This window comes from Phyllobates terribilis, unplaced genomic scaffold, assembly GCF_046119375.1.
Source record: "Phyllobates terribilis strain yellow unplaced genomic scaffold, ASM4611937v1 Scaffold_5__5_contigs__length_657084704, whole genome shotgun sequence".
Classification (NCBI taxonomy): domain Eukaryota; kingdom Metazoa; phylum Chordata; class Amphibia; order Anura; family Dendrobatidae; genus Phyllobates; species Phyllobates terribilis.
The window spans coordinates 199,271,553-199,287,801 of record NW_027362765.1 but is presented as its reverse complement, the minus strand read 5'-3'; the positions used below and the strand labels follow the sequence as shown (position 1 = coordinate 199,287,801).

The 16,249-nt window shown below is 41.8% G+C and overlaps 1 protein-coding gene across 2 annotated transcripts in view; it reads right to left on the bottom strand.

Annotated features, from left to right (window-relative positions):
• LOC141272697 (protein MTSS 1-like) overlaps positions 1-16,249 on the bottom strand; it is a 165,738-nt gene that overhangs the window by 37,426 nt on the left and 112,063 nt on the right. For both annotated transcript variants that reach the window (XM_073683669.1, XM_073683670.1), the window contains exons 5-6: positions 8,458-8,549; positions 3,385-3,459 (exon numbers count right to left, since the gene is read on the bottom strand). In XM_073683669.1, coding sequence (XP_073539770.1) covers positions 3,385-3,459; positions 8,458-8,549 — 167 coding nt within the window. The remainder of the gene's footprint in view (positions 1-3,384; positions 3,460-8,457; positions 8,550-16,249) is intronic.

Here is a 16,249-nt window from a genome sequence, read left to right as displayed (position 1 = left end):
GGAAACGTACATAAGCTAAGCGGCAGCGTTGACAATGTGGTTTTTAGAGATTTGTATCCCAACACAACTGGGTGGTTACTTGAAAGATTTTTTTTTCAGGGCATGTACACTGAGGAACATCTTTGTGTTCCTGACGTGACTAAAAGTGATGCCAAGAATAATCCGCCATAGTGACAAAACCCCCTTTCATGTGAGAACCTGTGCAGTACTTCCTCACGATGGCTGTAGAGACATACACTCCATGGCCCAAAAAATGTAAGAATTAGGAATGTTAGGCAGACTAAAGCCAGCTGAGCTAGGGACAGACTAAAATTTGGATTAGTGGTATCTTGTAACCACCAATGAAACCCACAAAAGATTGCCATCTAGGTTTCTGCAGTTATGGCATATCGCCACCTCAAAAAGCTCCAAAGAAATCAATTTTCCAAACTGGCGAAAGGGAAATCTATTCAGCCCGCTCCTAGTCATGACCATTTTTAGGACAAGCTTAGTGAGAACCAATAAGGTCAACTTTCCAGAAATCTGTCTGTGACACTACTAAAACTAAAAGAAAAACACAAAAAGCACAAATGCATTCAGTAGTTACTGAGCTAAAGGGGTTGTCCCACCTATCCACATGATACTGTAGGTCCGATCACTGAGACCCCTACTGAACTCAAGAACAGGAGCCCAAAACTTCTGTGTGAATGAAATAATAGTGCATGACCATAGCATTATTCATTTCTATAAGACTAATGGAATGGCTGTCCTTGTCATATCCATAGAAGTGAATGGAATCAGAATCATGGTCCTGCATGCGCACTGCTGTCGTATTCTCACATTGGTGGGGGTCACAGATTATATCTATCCTGTGCAGATGTGATAAGTGAAATCATTGGACAAGTCCTGTAAATTTGTTTCTAGGAAAATTGGGTGGAAAATGTAGCAGTCACTACAGCTTTAAGAAGGGATATATGCCATTATGACTGCAGAGAAAGCTGGTTTATCAGCCTTGCAAGATATGAGCAAGTCATATTTGCCTTTAAGACAGGGGTGGGGAACCTTTTTTCTGCCAAGGGTCTTATGGATATTTATGCTATCCTTCGAGGATGGTACAAAATAATCAACTTGTAAATGACCCTGCTATATGTGGGGAAATATTTAATTTACTCATGATGACAAAGTGAATCTCTTTGGTGCGGCTGTGATATTAGATCGTATGGATGATGTTGCTACTCGTAACTGCTTCTCTATATTTGCGTCGGTCTGGAGTGCAGTTGACTCTTTGCGTTGATAAGTTTTGTAAAGAACTCACAGCAGTCCGTTGTACCGAACACAGATGTATACTACACTGCAGGTCTCCTCTCAGTGGAAATTCATCACTGCTCACGTTACATCTATAGAAAGCAAGCAGAGGGAGATCTGCAGTATATATCATATAGGAGACATCAAGACTGCTGTGTATACATCACAGGAAAAATGGGGCTGCAGAATAAACATCGCACGAGATGCTGGGGCTGCGGGTACATACAGCACAGGAGACATTAAGACGGCTGTGTATACATCACAGGAGATATGGGGCTGTGGAATAAACATCACACGAGATGCAGGGGCTGCGGTACATACACCACAGATGCTGGGGTTGCGGTATAAACATCACAGGAGACATGGGGCTGCGGGTACATACAGCACAGGAGACATGGGGCTGCGGGTACATACAGCACAGGAGACATGGGGCTGCGGGTACATACAGCACAGGAGACATGGGGCTGCGGGTACATACAGCACAGGAGACATGGGGCTGCGGGTACATACAGCACAGGAGACATGGGGCTGCGGGTACATACAGCACAGGAGACATGGGGCTGCGGGTACATACAGCACAGGAGACATGGGGCTGCGGGTACATACAGCACAGGAGACATGGGGCTGCGGGTACATACAGCACAGGAGACATGGGGCTGCGGGTACATACAGCACAGGAGACATGGGGCTGCGGGTACATACAGCACAGGAGACATGGGGCTGCGGGTACATACAGCACAGGAGACATGGGGCTGCGGGTACATACAGCACAGGAGACATGGGGCTGCGGGTACATACAGCACAGGAGACATGGGGCTGCGGGTACATACAGCACAGGAGACATGGGGCTGCGGGTACATACAGCACAGGAGACATGGGGCTGCGGGTACATACAGCACAGGAGACATGGGGCTGCGGGTACATACAGCACAGGAGACATGGGGCTGCGGGTACATACAGCACAGGAGACATGGGGCTGCGGATACATACAGCACAGGAGACATGGGGCTGCGGATACATACATCACAGACGCTGGGCCTGCAGTATATACACCAGAGGAGACATGGGGCTGCGGTATATACATCAATGGAGATACTGGGGCTGCCGTATAGACATTACAGGAGACGCTGCTGCGGTCTTCTTCTGTGAGACAGAGGCGCATCACGCGGTAACTACGCCAAGTAAAGTATGTCCTGGCACTGGCCATGTATGTCAGGATGTAATCTTTCATTGCATGCGCCACAGTGTTCAGTGGTCAACTTTGTGTGTGAATGTTTGCAGAGCAGTAAGAAGTTGAAGGGTCTGCAGCCGTCAAAATGCAGTCGCCGGACTGAGCAGTCTAAGAAAGTTGGGTGGCAACCTCGGTTGGAGTTGTAATATGCTACATAGTAACTGGTGTGATATATATACACAAACCTATATTTGCACATGCATACATTATATATATATATATATATATATATATATATATATATTTACATACACACACGCACACACAGTATGAATGGGTCTGTGTGTATATGTGCGTGTATATATATGTGTGTGTAAGTGTGTGTGTGTGTGTGTGTAAGTGTGTGTGTGTGTGTGTGTGTGTGTGTGTGTGTGTGTGTGTGTGCGTGCGCGTGTGTGTAATATGTGTGTATGAGGAGCATTCAGATTTCTGAAGGAGAAAGGTGAAAACTTCTATTCTTTCTCCCTCCCCATAGAGGTCTCTGCAGTTTCCGGTCTTTCCTATTTCCTCTGTTACATTTCCTTCCCCACATAACAACTCTATTAATCTAGCATGTATTTAAAGCAGGAAGTTTCGCTTTGAGCCTAAATCCTGTGAATTATCATCAGTTGAGATCTGTGGCGCTAACATTTCTAACATAACTGCACTATACCAGAGTAGTTACACTACTAGAGACGAATACACGGGCAGCGCACGGCAGACCGGGCCACAGAGATGATACATGACCATTCTATAGGATGAAGGTTCCCTCACATCTGTGAATCACATTTAATCCCTCCGTTTTCCTGTGTTCCTCTTGGTACAACAACAATAGGAATCTGCTGCCCTTGGCACAAAAATATTACCACTATGGGCACAATATTACTTACCTTTCTTCACTTTCTTTTGTAACTTTATTGTGTCTGAGGATTTCTTCTTAATCTCGGCTCGGGCCTTCTTATACTCTAAAAGTAGACAAGAGATGAGAATTAGGCACGATGGTTCACCATCTACAGTCTGGTGGCCCTCAGACCGAAAAATAATTTTAACATGTGACAGCAATGCCCATAGCAATGAATCAGATTCCAGCAGACACAGATACCCCCGAATGACCTCTAGTGGGTACCTTAATATTCTTTTCTGGCATTTCTTAGCTCCCCATTTTCATTACTTTGTCACAATCATTTCATTCACCATTCCCAAAAAGTAAAGGACCGGCTGAGTTATTTAGGAGTATGGAGAAGTCAAGTGACAACCCATAATGGAAAGTCAGCCTTAGTTTAAAGTGCAACTGTCCCTTTAGAAAAGTCTTTATACTGTATATTATAGGTGCTGCATAACGGTTCTGATCGGTGGGTGGCCAGGTCCTGAAACCCACAGCAATTGGTGACACCACCAGTCTGAAGTCCACAGTCCAGGTAGAGAGTGGTGTACAGTCTCAATAGTAATCTGTGTCTGTACAGTTACAGAAAAATATAAATGGTATTCCAGCGCCAGGTAAAATCACTTTATTCCATAAAAAATATAAAAAATTCATCCAAGCGACGTGTTTCGAACACTGTGCAACGTTCTTTGTCAAGCTTAATAAACACCCTGGACAGGGTTCAAACGCGTTGCATTTTGAATTATGTATTCTTGGATGAATTTTTAATTTTTCTACTGAATAAAGAAATTTATACCAGGAGCTGGAATACCATTTATACTTCTCTAATGTTCACATGATTGGTCGGATCGTGGTTCCGTGCATACTGGACCTCTATTTCGAGTAACTGGTGAGCTGGCATTTCCCTTTTTATTGACTTCTATACAGTCACACACTCAGAGCTGTGTAGGGACCCATGGACTGTTGAGCACGTATACCACTCTGTCCTCACACCTCATGCAGGAGCTGCGAACGTCATAGTGGTGTTTTGATCGATCGGTAGGAGTCTCAAGACCAGTCCCCCGCCCACCCCCCAGCAAACCTATGCATTGTCTAGAATATATAAAAACTTTTACAAAATGAGTTACCCTTCAATATCTTATGCCTACATGCACAAGTTCTCCTTATTACAGTCTATAAAATAAGATACAAGAACAGACTCTATATCATAGTTGTTGACCATGCCTGTGTGACCACCCCTCCTCTGCAAATATGGAACACAAGTTTTCCATTCTTAAAGGGGTTCTCCGGGAACGGAAAAAAACCCTGAAGGAAATGTCATTAAAAATAAAATCCCAAGTACATTTAATTAGCACATGACAATCGTTTTGTCTAGGGAAGTAATCACTATAGAATATGGCTGCTATATTGTTACACAGGTCCTATAGTACTAGAGCACATACCTGTGAGCAGTGTCAGACTGAAGAACATTGGACCCACCAGTGGATTTGATTCTGAGGGCTCACCTTACTCCCCCACTCAAGAGCCCCACAGCAGCTGCAAGGATTGCATTAAGAACTCTTCTCAAGGAGAAGCCATGGCCCACCAGAGGATTCTCCGGTACTCTGGTGGGTCAGTCCAATCCTGCCTGTGAGCATGTGCAGTAGGAAGCTCCTCTGCTGTGACCTGGAGATTCTTATATTGTTATACAGAAAGACAGGGCACCTCTCCTTACCTCAGCACCTCTGGTATCTCCAGCACTATTAGTGGAGAACATTTTCCTATATAAGGAGGGGGAAGCCTCCTACTGCACATGCTCACAGGTTCCTGTACTAACATTCTAGGGCAGGTGTGTCTCAGTGAAACAAGGCAGTGGCCATTTTAATTCTATAGTGATTACCACCCTAGAGAAAACGATTGTGATTTAATAATTGAATATATTTAGGAATTTATTTACAATGACATTTCCTTTAGTTAGTTTGTTTTTTTATATTCCCAGAGAATCCCTTTAAGGACTCTCAGTTATGAAACAGAGGGCAATACATGTAGCTGGGTTACCAGAGTGGGCACACAGGATAGTCAGAGGATGGCGTACCCAGGTCTTCCAGTTGGCCACCACCACTCATGTAGCTGGAACACAAACAAGCATTTTAGCAGGCCTCCACCTCTGGATAAAAGGACAAACAATTCTTGTCATCCAGTCCAGGTTCGGAGCCTCGCTGTTAGTTCTCATGTGGAATGTGAACTCCAGGGACTTTTGCAAGGTGGCTCTGTGGACATAAGTATACGTCTCCGACATAGCACAGAGTCAGCCATGTATGATGAAGGCGGACTTAGAAGTATAGAGCCCAGGATTGTACTTGGACTACAACTACACACACATTGTCCCTTTTTTATGAGAAAGGCAATGGAGGACATTTAAAGGGCCACAGCACAGGACTTTTTTTTTTCTTTATTATTACAATTGGACTGTGAGTCTGGAGCACGATTTCACATAAAACTGCACTAGACACGGGGCCAAATCTGTCTTTAACTTTTGCAACTCAGCAAATATTTAGAGAACAGCTCAAGCAAACAGAACATCCAGGTTTCCATGCAGCCGTATTTCATTAACCAATATTTGAGATTCAGCAGCGTCTGTACAGAAAGCAAGAACTCTGATCTCTGTCACTTTACCGACTCATCTATAATAAGAAATTTATTGCTTATTAGTCAAACAAACTTTGTTTAGGACTTTCCTCGACTATGACGACATGGGACACTTCACTTTAAAGGAGTTTATCCATTTGGAACAGTAGTGGCATATTGGTAGGACATGCCATCACTGTCGGATTAGTGGGGGTCCTGAGAATAAGGGGCTGCAACGTAGGTTCAGCATTACATTACTCCTGGTCATCAGCTCTGCGGAGAATTACAGCATGCCTCCATTCACCCTGTTAGGTTAGTCTCAGCTGGCGTTGGCACCTACACAGTGAGCAGCTGAGATGTGGGTGCGATGTGGCCATTTTATGAAAGTCACATTGGTTCTCAACTGGATTTTTGGAAATTCAATGCAAATTGATTGCATGCTGTACAGAAACTGTGCAAATATTAATAAGCATTTACAGTATACCTTATGACTTTCCTTAAAGGGATATTCCCATCTTCAAGATCCTATCCTAGTATGTAGTAGGTGTAATAATAGTAATATTAGCAAATATCTCCGATTAGAAATGTATAGTATTTCTGATTCGCTATCTCTCTTACCTCATGTGCAGGTATTGCAGGACCTTAGGTATCCACGGTTACGTCCACTGATAAAGTCACAGTTAGTTAGCTAGCTGCTAGTGGTCGTAACCATGGATACCTAAGGTCCTGCGATGTCTGCACATGAGGTAAGAGATAGCGAATCAAAAATACTATACTACATTTCTAATTGAAGATATTTGCTAATATTACTATTATTACACCTACTACATATTGGGATGGGATCTTGGAGATGGGAATACCCCTTTAAGTAACTGTATTCTTTAGGCATCTTTTGCCACATGCTACACAGAAGATCTGATCAGGAAATTTATGAAGGAGGGAATTGTATGTCATCTTTTCAATTTTCTTCTCCTGACCCTACTAAACATATAGATCTTCTTACAGTACACCTTGGGGCAGAGTGTACATTGTATGCGGCCTCTCACAATCCCAAGTAGAAGTTGCAGGAGATAAGGAGGTGAAAGGGAGCGCGTATTATTGCAGTATGTGAAAAAAAACCTTTAAAGCACCACTCCAACGGTTTATTTTTTATTTCAGTGCTGGAGTGCTATCAGTAATCCAAGTTCCCTGGCCCTAGTAAAATACAGTACTTACCAGTCGCTGTCTTCAGCAATTCCCGATACTGTGCCGCCTTCTTGTAACTGCAGTGTCTGACTGACCGCAAGTCAGGGATATCGGTCACAAGCTCTCAATGTAAGACTGAGTCTCGTTCAGGCTCTCATAGACTTACACTGAGAAGTGACCTCCGGCTCGCCCAGCAAACACTGGAGAGATCCGGCAGGTCACAACCTGCAGAAAACGACTGGAGCAGCGCCAAGAACAGATGAAGACAGCGCCTAGTAAGTATAATACTAGGGGCAGGGAACTTACATTAGTGACACCACTCCAAAGATAAAATAATGAAAAAAAAATCTGGAGTGGTGCTTCTGCAAAACTAACAAAACTAGACTTTCCCTAAACTGAAGAAGTTTTCTGCTGCTACACAAAATCATATTTTTTCACTTTGACAGTAAGGTCATCAGAAGTTATATTTCCTGGAAACACGAGTACAAGTACAGATACAATTTGGTGAAAGAAAAAAAAAGATTCTTAAGATAAAAAAAAAAGAGTGTATAAAATAAACAGAACTTAAAATAAAAGCAAAATAAGCATATAACCCTGCAGTAAGTAACTAGTAATAGTACATATAAATAACATAGGATAGTTAGTTAATACTATTTTGATAAAAAGAGCATAAAAGCCATCCTACCACAACAAGGTGTACCCAATCGGCATGTTCCCTAACTTGTAGCTCAACCTGCTACGTGCCATCAGGCCCCAAAATGGACTGATACGGGTCCTGCTCTGCTATTGCCTTTTACTTACTGCAGGGTATTTGCTCATTTTGCTTTTATCCTAGGTTGTGCTGGTTAATGGCCACAGTGTGAATATACATCTACACATTGCACTTATACCAACATGTATTTCGGCTCATTTCTTCGGTTTTGTGTTAGTATATAAAATTAAAAAAAAAAAAAAACTCGAACAAAATAAAGCACCATCCTACTTCCTTTCTGTGGCACGTTACTGGGTTGCAGAAGCCCGACTCACATGCATGGGATGCAGACTGTAGTGGGACCTGGACGGATTTTTGCACTAAAATCTGTCAGATCTGACACATTTGAACTGATCATTGGGTGCACAGCTTGTCCAAGAGCTGTTGTGATATGAATAATTGTTATGATACGAGTATTCATATTGTATGATATCACACTGATATCAAAGAAATTATATAACGCTGGCATAAAACAGATTTGCAGTTCCCAAAGAGTGCGTTCTGACTATTTGCAGGTGTGAAGTAGAGGGTTCCTACCTTTGGCATGGTCCTTGTCAAGTTGGCTTGCAATTTTTTTCCACTCTTCAATTTTTCCTTCTAGGGGGTTTATTAAGCTGTCACTCAGAGCTCTGCAGAAAAAATAGAAAGCATAATTAGGAAAAAAACAAAGTTCAAGGGAATACAGCATTAAGAAATTAGACAGTCTAGCCCTTATCCAATCCTTAGAAACCCTCAGGACAAAAGTCGAGACCACTGAACAAGCTGAAAGTCATTCTGGCCATATAAACTATATGAGGCTCATGTGGGTCATGTATGGTATATGAGTCTTCCTACAGGCACAGAGTGGGCTCCTTGATCCCAGTGTTTTAGGGCCCCCTTATACACATTACTGTCGGATGAAGGATGTGTTTTTTTTGAAAAAAAAATAAACCTAAATCATAATATGCGCACGGATGCACTGTTCTCACTAAGGGTCAAGGGACATTCAGTCCCCTCTTCTTTAGCTGTGCCCTATTAAATTTCATACATCAGTTAAAACAAAAAAAGAGGAAAAGACAGGTACAAAATATTGGTAGCACTTCCTAAATTTGAACAATGTTAATATTTATTTAGTAACAAACAAAAGTCTAGAGAAGACCAACTAAAACATTTAAAACTGCGCATTTTGTGCCAGAACCATGGAAATGTGGTGAATATCAGAGATAAGTATGAATGGACACTACTGAATACTACTTAAGATCACTTTAGGGGTAAAGAAAAAAGGTGCAGGGCACATGTACAGGCAGTAAATAATGCAGCATCAAATGAATATATAAAAGAAGATGAGCAATAGATATGTGTAGTAAAGTGCACAGTTATCAGGTAAATTGGCTCATAGAAAAATCATCAGATGGGAAAGAGAACCACATGTGTATAGCCACAGAAGGTGGCTTCCTCAAGGGAAAATTACATACATCATGCACATGGCTTTTCCCTTGCACTGGTCTCTGCCCAATGTGTGCGTCATAAGAAGTGACATGGGCAGATTAAAGTGCTCTTTCACTGTGTACGCTCACTGATTGAACCATACATGTACTATGAGCATCGGTGCTTCAAACTGGGTGTGTACGTGATGCCACTTATAGCAATAGCACATTGGTTGAAGGGGTAGATTTTTGATGGAAGAGAGGACTGAACAACAAGTTACCCGTAGTGGGATCTGTGAGAATAAAATTAAAGGGAAGCTGTCACCAGGTTTATGCTACCCTACCTGAGAGCAGCATAATATAGGGGCAGAGAGCCTGATTCCAGAGATGTGTCACTTACTGAGCTGCTTGCTGTCATTGAAAAAATAACAGTTTTCTCTGCTGCAGATCTACCAGTTCTCTGAATGCTGATCTCTGTATAAACCCGCCCACACCTCTGATTGGCATCTTTCTGTGTATACTGTGCATAGGCAGAAATCCGTGGTGAGGGCGATGTTATATAGAGCTCATGAATATGGAGGAATACATGGCAGCAGGTTTACTAATCCTTTACTGATAATCTCCTATTGATAAAACGGTGAATTTATCAAAACTACACTAAGTGACACATCGTTGGAATCAGGGTCTCTTTTTCTACATCATGCTGCTCTCAGGCTAGGTGGCAAAAACCTGGTGACAATTTCCCTTTAATAAGCTACAAAATTACTTAACATTAGGATTGGAAGTTATCATGGACAACCCCTTTAAAGCTATTTTAAGCTAGTTACCACACACTTGTGAATCCTACTAAGAGTGAAGCAAATAGCCTCATGCTGAAGGTCGCTGCAATGTATGATCACTACACTTATTTCTACACACATAGCATTATTCACACACTCCATTCAATTTGTGTTACTTCAAAGAAATCTGACACCTCTATGTATGAATAAGGCATTACGGACCTGATTCATTACTACATTTCCAGATTTTATTGTTTTGCACAATATTAATCTTTCCATTTGCGCCTTTTTCCCCCCAGGTCTATTTTATATGTGCTTGCCCATTTTATTTTCCGTTGGCCATTGTGGGTGGAGTTTTGGGTTTCCAAAGGTTTTCAGGCAATTCATTCTTTATGACTTTTAGAAAAGTAGCAAAATTTGTTGCAAATGTACTCCAGTTCTAACCCCTCCTGAGTGATTTTCTGTACAACAGTTATTTTGGTGCAATCTTTGCGCCAATTTTGACAAATCCAGCAACTTTGCTGAAGAGTCGCAATAAAAGGTTAGGAACAAAAATAAAGGCCTTTTTTTCTACTTGGAGCAGAATACATGAACCATATACACCATTGTGAAGAATTTGTTGTAAAAAATGGCAACAAATACTACAAGACAGAAAAGTGACAAAAATAATGCAAATGATTAATGTGTCCAATGTGTTTACCCTGCAGGAGTCATCAGAGCTTTGTGAAATCTGCACACAATCGTCTGTTACTCAGCATTCGGGGTAGTTCTAGTTGGTAGCTATAATTTTTGACCAAAGGGCTCAGACATAACTAGTCAGGCTCTTGAGTAAGATGACTCCACGTTTGCTTAGGGCTACTGGTTTGTACGACATGTTGAAACAGACCCTTGGAGGTTACAGTCTCATCAACGCACAAAATGAAAGGTCTGTGGAACACTATGTACAGATGCACAAATACAACCATGACACTACATGGCATCACATCTTATGAAAAAAACTCCTTAGAAAGAAATGTAGAGGAGACATTTTCAAACAGCAATATTCTCAAAATCAGTTAATGCCAGAAGACTCCAAGACTGGCTAATAGGATATTAAGAGAACGTCTTTTAAGTGGGTAGACACCAAAAGATTTAGTTAGCTCAAGAAAGCCACTCTTCACTTCCTTGCTTATAAATAGTTGGAAGTACCTTATGTAACACTGCAGGGTTTAGGAATTCCCTTTAAAGGCACCTTTACCATACAAATGATATGGGGAGTAACCATGCCAATGCTGGTTGGCCATCATAGCGCACAATGCCCTTGCCCTACACTTCTAATGCCGATAAGTAAAGGCCTTTGTACAAGGGCTAATAATCTGCAAACAAGAAATCATAAGAGTGATCATCCCCATGTAGTCATACTGCCAATCAGGAAAACACTTATTCATGATCAGACTGGCTTGTTTGTGTCGGCCATTAAAAAGTCTATTCGACATTAAAATAATTATGCGCCTCTGCTAGCCCTCTCACTGATCAGCTCTTGCTATATAGTCCACGATATTCATGAGTTCTACCACCTTTCCCCCCACAACTGATTGGCAGTTTTCTGCCTATGCACAGTGTATGCAGAAAGCTGTCAAAACAGTGCTGCGGTTATACAGAGCTCAGCATTCAGAGGTCTAGCCGATAAACCAGCGATACTATTAAAACGGCAGCAAGAAGCCCAGTAAGTGATATACTGTCAGAATTAGGGTCTCTGACCCTATATCATACTGCCCTCAGATTGTGAAGCATAAACCTGGTTCCCTTTAATTCATCGCTGTTGGCAGCACATCTACCTGTGTAAATGGGATGTACTGCTGGCAATATCCAAACTGTATGGGGGTAAAACAATCATTTCCATGTTCATCCTGTACCCATTCAGTTTGAAGCGGCTTGTGTGAACTGGCCTCATGACAGCTTGTTTCTCAGACTGATGGGCATACATTTCAGAGCTCCCCTGAGGCTCTCTCAGAATATAGCTTGCCTGGAAGCCTTTACTCAATGGTAAAATGAGGAAATGAGGCGCGTGCAGATCTGATGTAAAAACCAAAACATAGGGTGGATCAAAGGGTCTGCACCATGTGGATACAAGTATAGCAGTAGTCTCCTGAGTGAAGCCATCCACCCCCACTGACAGGTGATGGTCAGCCTCCCTGAGATTCACAGCATATGTCTCCATAATGTACAGGGCGTGATACACTGTAGTCACCGATCACGGCCTGGGATTCCAAGATTCGGTGCTTCCCAGTCTACACTGACAAGTCATTCACGTACATAGCATAGAGGTGTCCCAAAAAACAACTGTAATAGGAAACCATATAAATCCACCAGCCACATTAGTCACTGCAGGGCTGTGGTTCTCCAGGACAGATTTCTTGTGGTTTCAGGCCATGACTGGACTGCCGATGCCGAGTGACGTGTAGCCACAGATAAAGATCTTCTGTGCCTACTAATCCTATGCCAGCAGTCTCATCATCCCTGCCTTGTGAGGACAGCTCCCGCAGAATGTCATGACATCATCCAGACAAGTAAAGACCCCAAAACAGTAGAAGAAATATATGTGCTGGGATCATTACCATTCATAAATACAAAGATTATGTTGTATTGTATAATCTCTGCTGGTAAAAGGACAGAATAGTCTGCTGAAAATGAAGGCTTGTAGGATGTTGATGCCATTTATCTGACTACCTATAAATATGCACGGTTGACTTGGCAAGCTGGTATGTTTATTCTGGGCATAAATGGAATAAAACATTGCATTATCCTCTGGTAGTGGCTAATCTGTCACAAAAACAAAGGATCAGGCATGTTGAAATGTAGTAGGTTGGATTCCTATTTCATTATGTATCGTCAAGCTTCAGTGTAACACATTTTATCCATTTTGTGATGTCTTCATGATATCAAGATTTCACCCCTATGAAATAATCATTTACTGAATTGACGCAGCCTGCCAGAGATTCCCCTGGACATCTCTGCAGCATTGGACACTGGATCACCAGCTCCTCCTCACTATGCTCTGCTCTATCGACCTCAAGGACACCGTTCTCTCCTGGTTATCTTCCTACCTCACTGTATGTTTGCCGACTCCTCTTCCTCTCCTCGTCCCCTTACTATAGGGGTTCCACAGGAGAGGGGTGGGGAGAAACCAGGCAGGGACATCATCTGACTAGCCAGGTCTCTCACTATAGTCATCAGACAGATCTTCAAACTTCTGAGGGCAGAGCAGAGTACTGTAGTGCGCATATGCCGATGCTCTTTGGCCTTACCCCGAGTATGCGCAGTACTTTACTCTGAGCTCAGCAGGGCAAAGAGAAGGACGCCTGCACAGGAGCACGATGGGGTAACGCAGTGTGGATGACATAGGATCGGTCATCCACACAAAGCAGAGAAGCAGGACGGCACTGCAAGAAGAGAAGAGGAGCCGAACCAAGACCAGCGACGCCCATCGGACCGGATCGGCCTGTAGGTGAGGAGAATAAAAGGTCTTCTTTTTTTTTTTTGCAAAACGGCTTGGAGAGTTACATACAGCATTTCAGAGTGCTGAAACACAGGGCTAAAAGATTTTTTTGTGCATTTTTTTTATTTAAATGCCATGGCTATAATGTTATCAAGCGGGAAATATGCAACATTAAAAATGCTTGCCGTTTTCTACAAATGTTTTCTTTAGCTTTTTCAAGCAATGTGTTTCACACACATTATAGCATACTTAGCCAGCAAAAAGGGGTATGCTAAAACAGAAATTTAATATACCTTAAAAATAAGTCCCATAATATCAATAAAATGGAGAGATTATGTTATAGTAATATACAGGGATGTAAAAATTAATTATGTATGAACCATGCCATAAAACACTGTTAAATTTATGTAAGTACATCGATACATACAATACAAAGGAGAGTATGGTACAACAAAGAGTATATACACAAGCTTTGTATACAGATCTGATAATATGATCAAAAACACAAAAATGGAAAGGTCTCAGCTAGGTTATGACAGTCGGTCCACATAGGGACCCAAATGCAGTATAGTGCTTTTGGTCGATGTGTTCAGACGGCTGGAAGGTCAGCAGAAACTAAAATACCCATACACCTTCAATAGTGGTCGGTCCTGAAATTTAAAAATGCTTGATCCTATTTCCATTCCCACTTTCGACATCACCTCTGACAACATATATAGCCAGCTGGAGGTAATATATACAGTTATATGAAAAAGTTTGGGCACCCCTATTAATCTTAAGCTTAATGTTTTATAAAAAGTGGTGTTTTTGCAACAGCTATTTCAGTTTGATATATGTAATAACTGTTGGGCACAGTAATGTTTCTGCCTTGAAATGAGGTTTATTGTACTAACAGAAAATGTGCAATCTGCATTCAAACAAAATTTGACAGGTGCATAAGTATGGGCACCCTTATCATTTTCTTGTTTTAAATACTCCTACCTACTTTTTACTGACTTCCTAAAGCACTTTTTTTGGTTTTGTAACCTCATTGAGCTTTGAACTTCATAGCCAGGTGTATGCAATCATGAGAAAAGCTACTTAAAAGTGGCCACTTGCAAGTTCTTCTCCTGTTTGAATCTCCTCTGAAGAGTGGCATGATGGGCTCCTCAAAACAACTGTCAAATGATCTGAAAACAAAGATTATTCAATATAGTTGTTCAGGGGAAGGATACAAAAAGCTGTCTCAGAGATTTAACCTGTCAGTTTCCACTGTGAGAAACATAGTAAGGAAATGGAAGAACACAGGGACAGTTCTTGTTAAGGCCAGAAGTGGCAGGCCAAGAAAAACATCAGAAAGGCAGAGAAGAAGAATGGTGACATCAGTCAAGGACAATCCTCAGACCACCTCCAGAGAGCTGCAGCATCAACTTGCTGCAGATGGTGTCACTGTGCATCGGTCAACTATACAACGCACTTTGTACAAGGAGAAGCTGTATGGGAGAGTAATGCGAAAGAAGCCGTTTCTGCAAGCACGCCACAAACAGAGTCGGCTGAGGTATGCAAAAGCACATTTGGAGAAGCCAATTTCTTTTTGGAAGAAGGTTCTGTGGACTGATGAAACCAAGATTGAGCTGTTTGGTCATACAAAAAGGCATTATGCATGGCGGCAAAAAAAAACAGCATTCCAAAAAAAACACTTGCTACCCACAGTAAAATTTGGTGGAGGTTCCATCATGCTTTGGGGCTGTGTGGCCAATGCCGGCACCGGGAATCTTTTTAACGTTGAGGGACGCATGGATTCCACTCAGTATCAGCAGATTCTTGACAATAATGTTCAAGATCAGTGATAAAGTTGAAGTTACGCAGGGGATGGATCTTTCAGCAAGACAATGATCCAAAACACCGCTCCAAATCTACTAAGGCATTCATGCAGAGGAACAATTACAATGTTCTGGAATGGCCATCCCAGTCCCTAGACCTGAATATCATTGAACATCTGTGGGATCATTTGAAGAGGGCTGTCCATGCTCGGCGACCATCAAACTTTACTGAACTGGAATTGTTTTGTAAAGAGGAATGGTCAAAAATACCTTCATCCAGGAACTCATTAAAAGCTACAGGAAGTGACTAGAGGCTGTTATTTTTGCAAAAGGAGGATCTACTAAATATTAATGTCACTTTTCTGGTGAGGTGCCATACTTATGCACCTGTCCAATTTTGTTTGAATGCAGATTTCACATTTTCTGTTAGTACAATAAACCTCATTTCAAGGCAGAAACATTACTGTGTCCAACGGTTATTACATACATTAAACTGAAATAGCTGTTGCAAAAACACCAATTTTTATAAAACATTAAGCTTAAGATTAATAGGGGTGCCCAAACTTTTTCATATAACTTTATGTACGCAGCAGAGATATTACCCTGCATTGCTCAACTTGTTCGATCCAGGCTAAATGTCTATTGAGGTCTACAAAAGTGGCGGTCAAGGGGGAGTTGTAACGGTAGATATAATAGTTACCCCTCAGCTTTATAAAAAAAACAGAGCTGTCTAATAAGTGGTCAAATAAAAACATTAAGAAAAGTCTTTCTACATTTCTAAATAGCTTTTTAACAGTCTGAAGTCAAGTTACGGTTTGTGTGGAGAACATCCAGTCCTATGGCTCCAGGAAAGAGAAGTGCGCT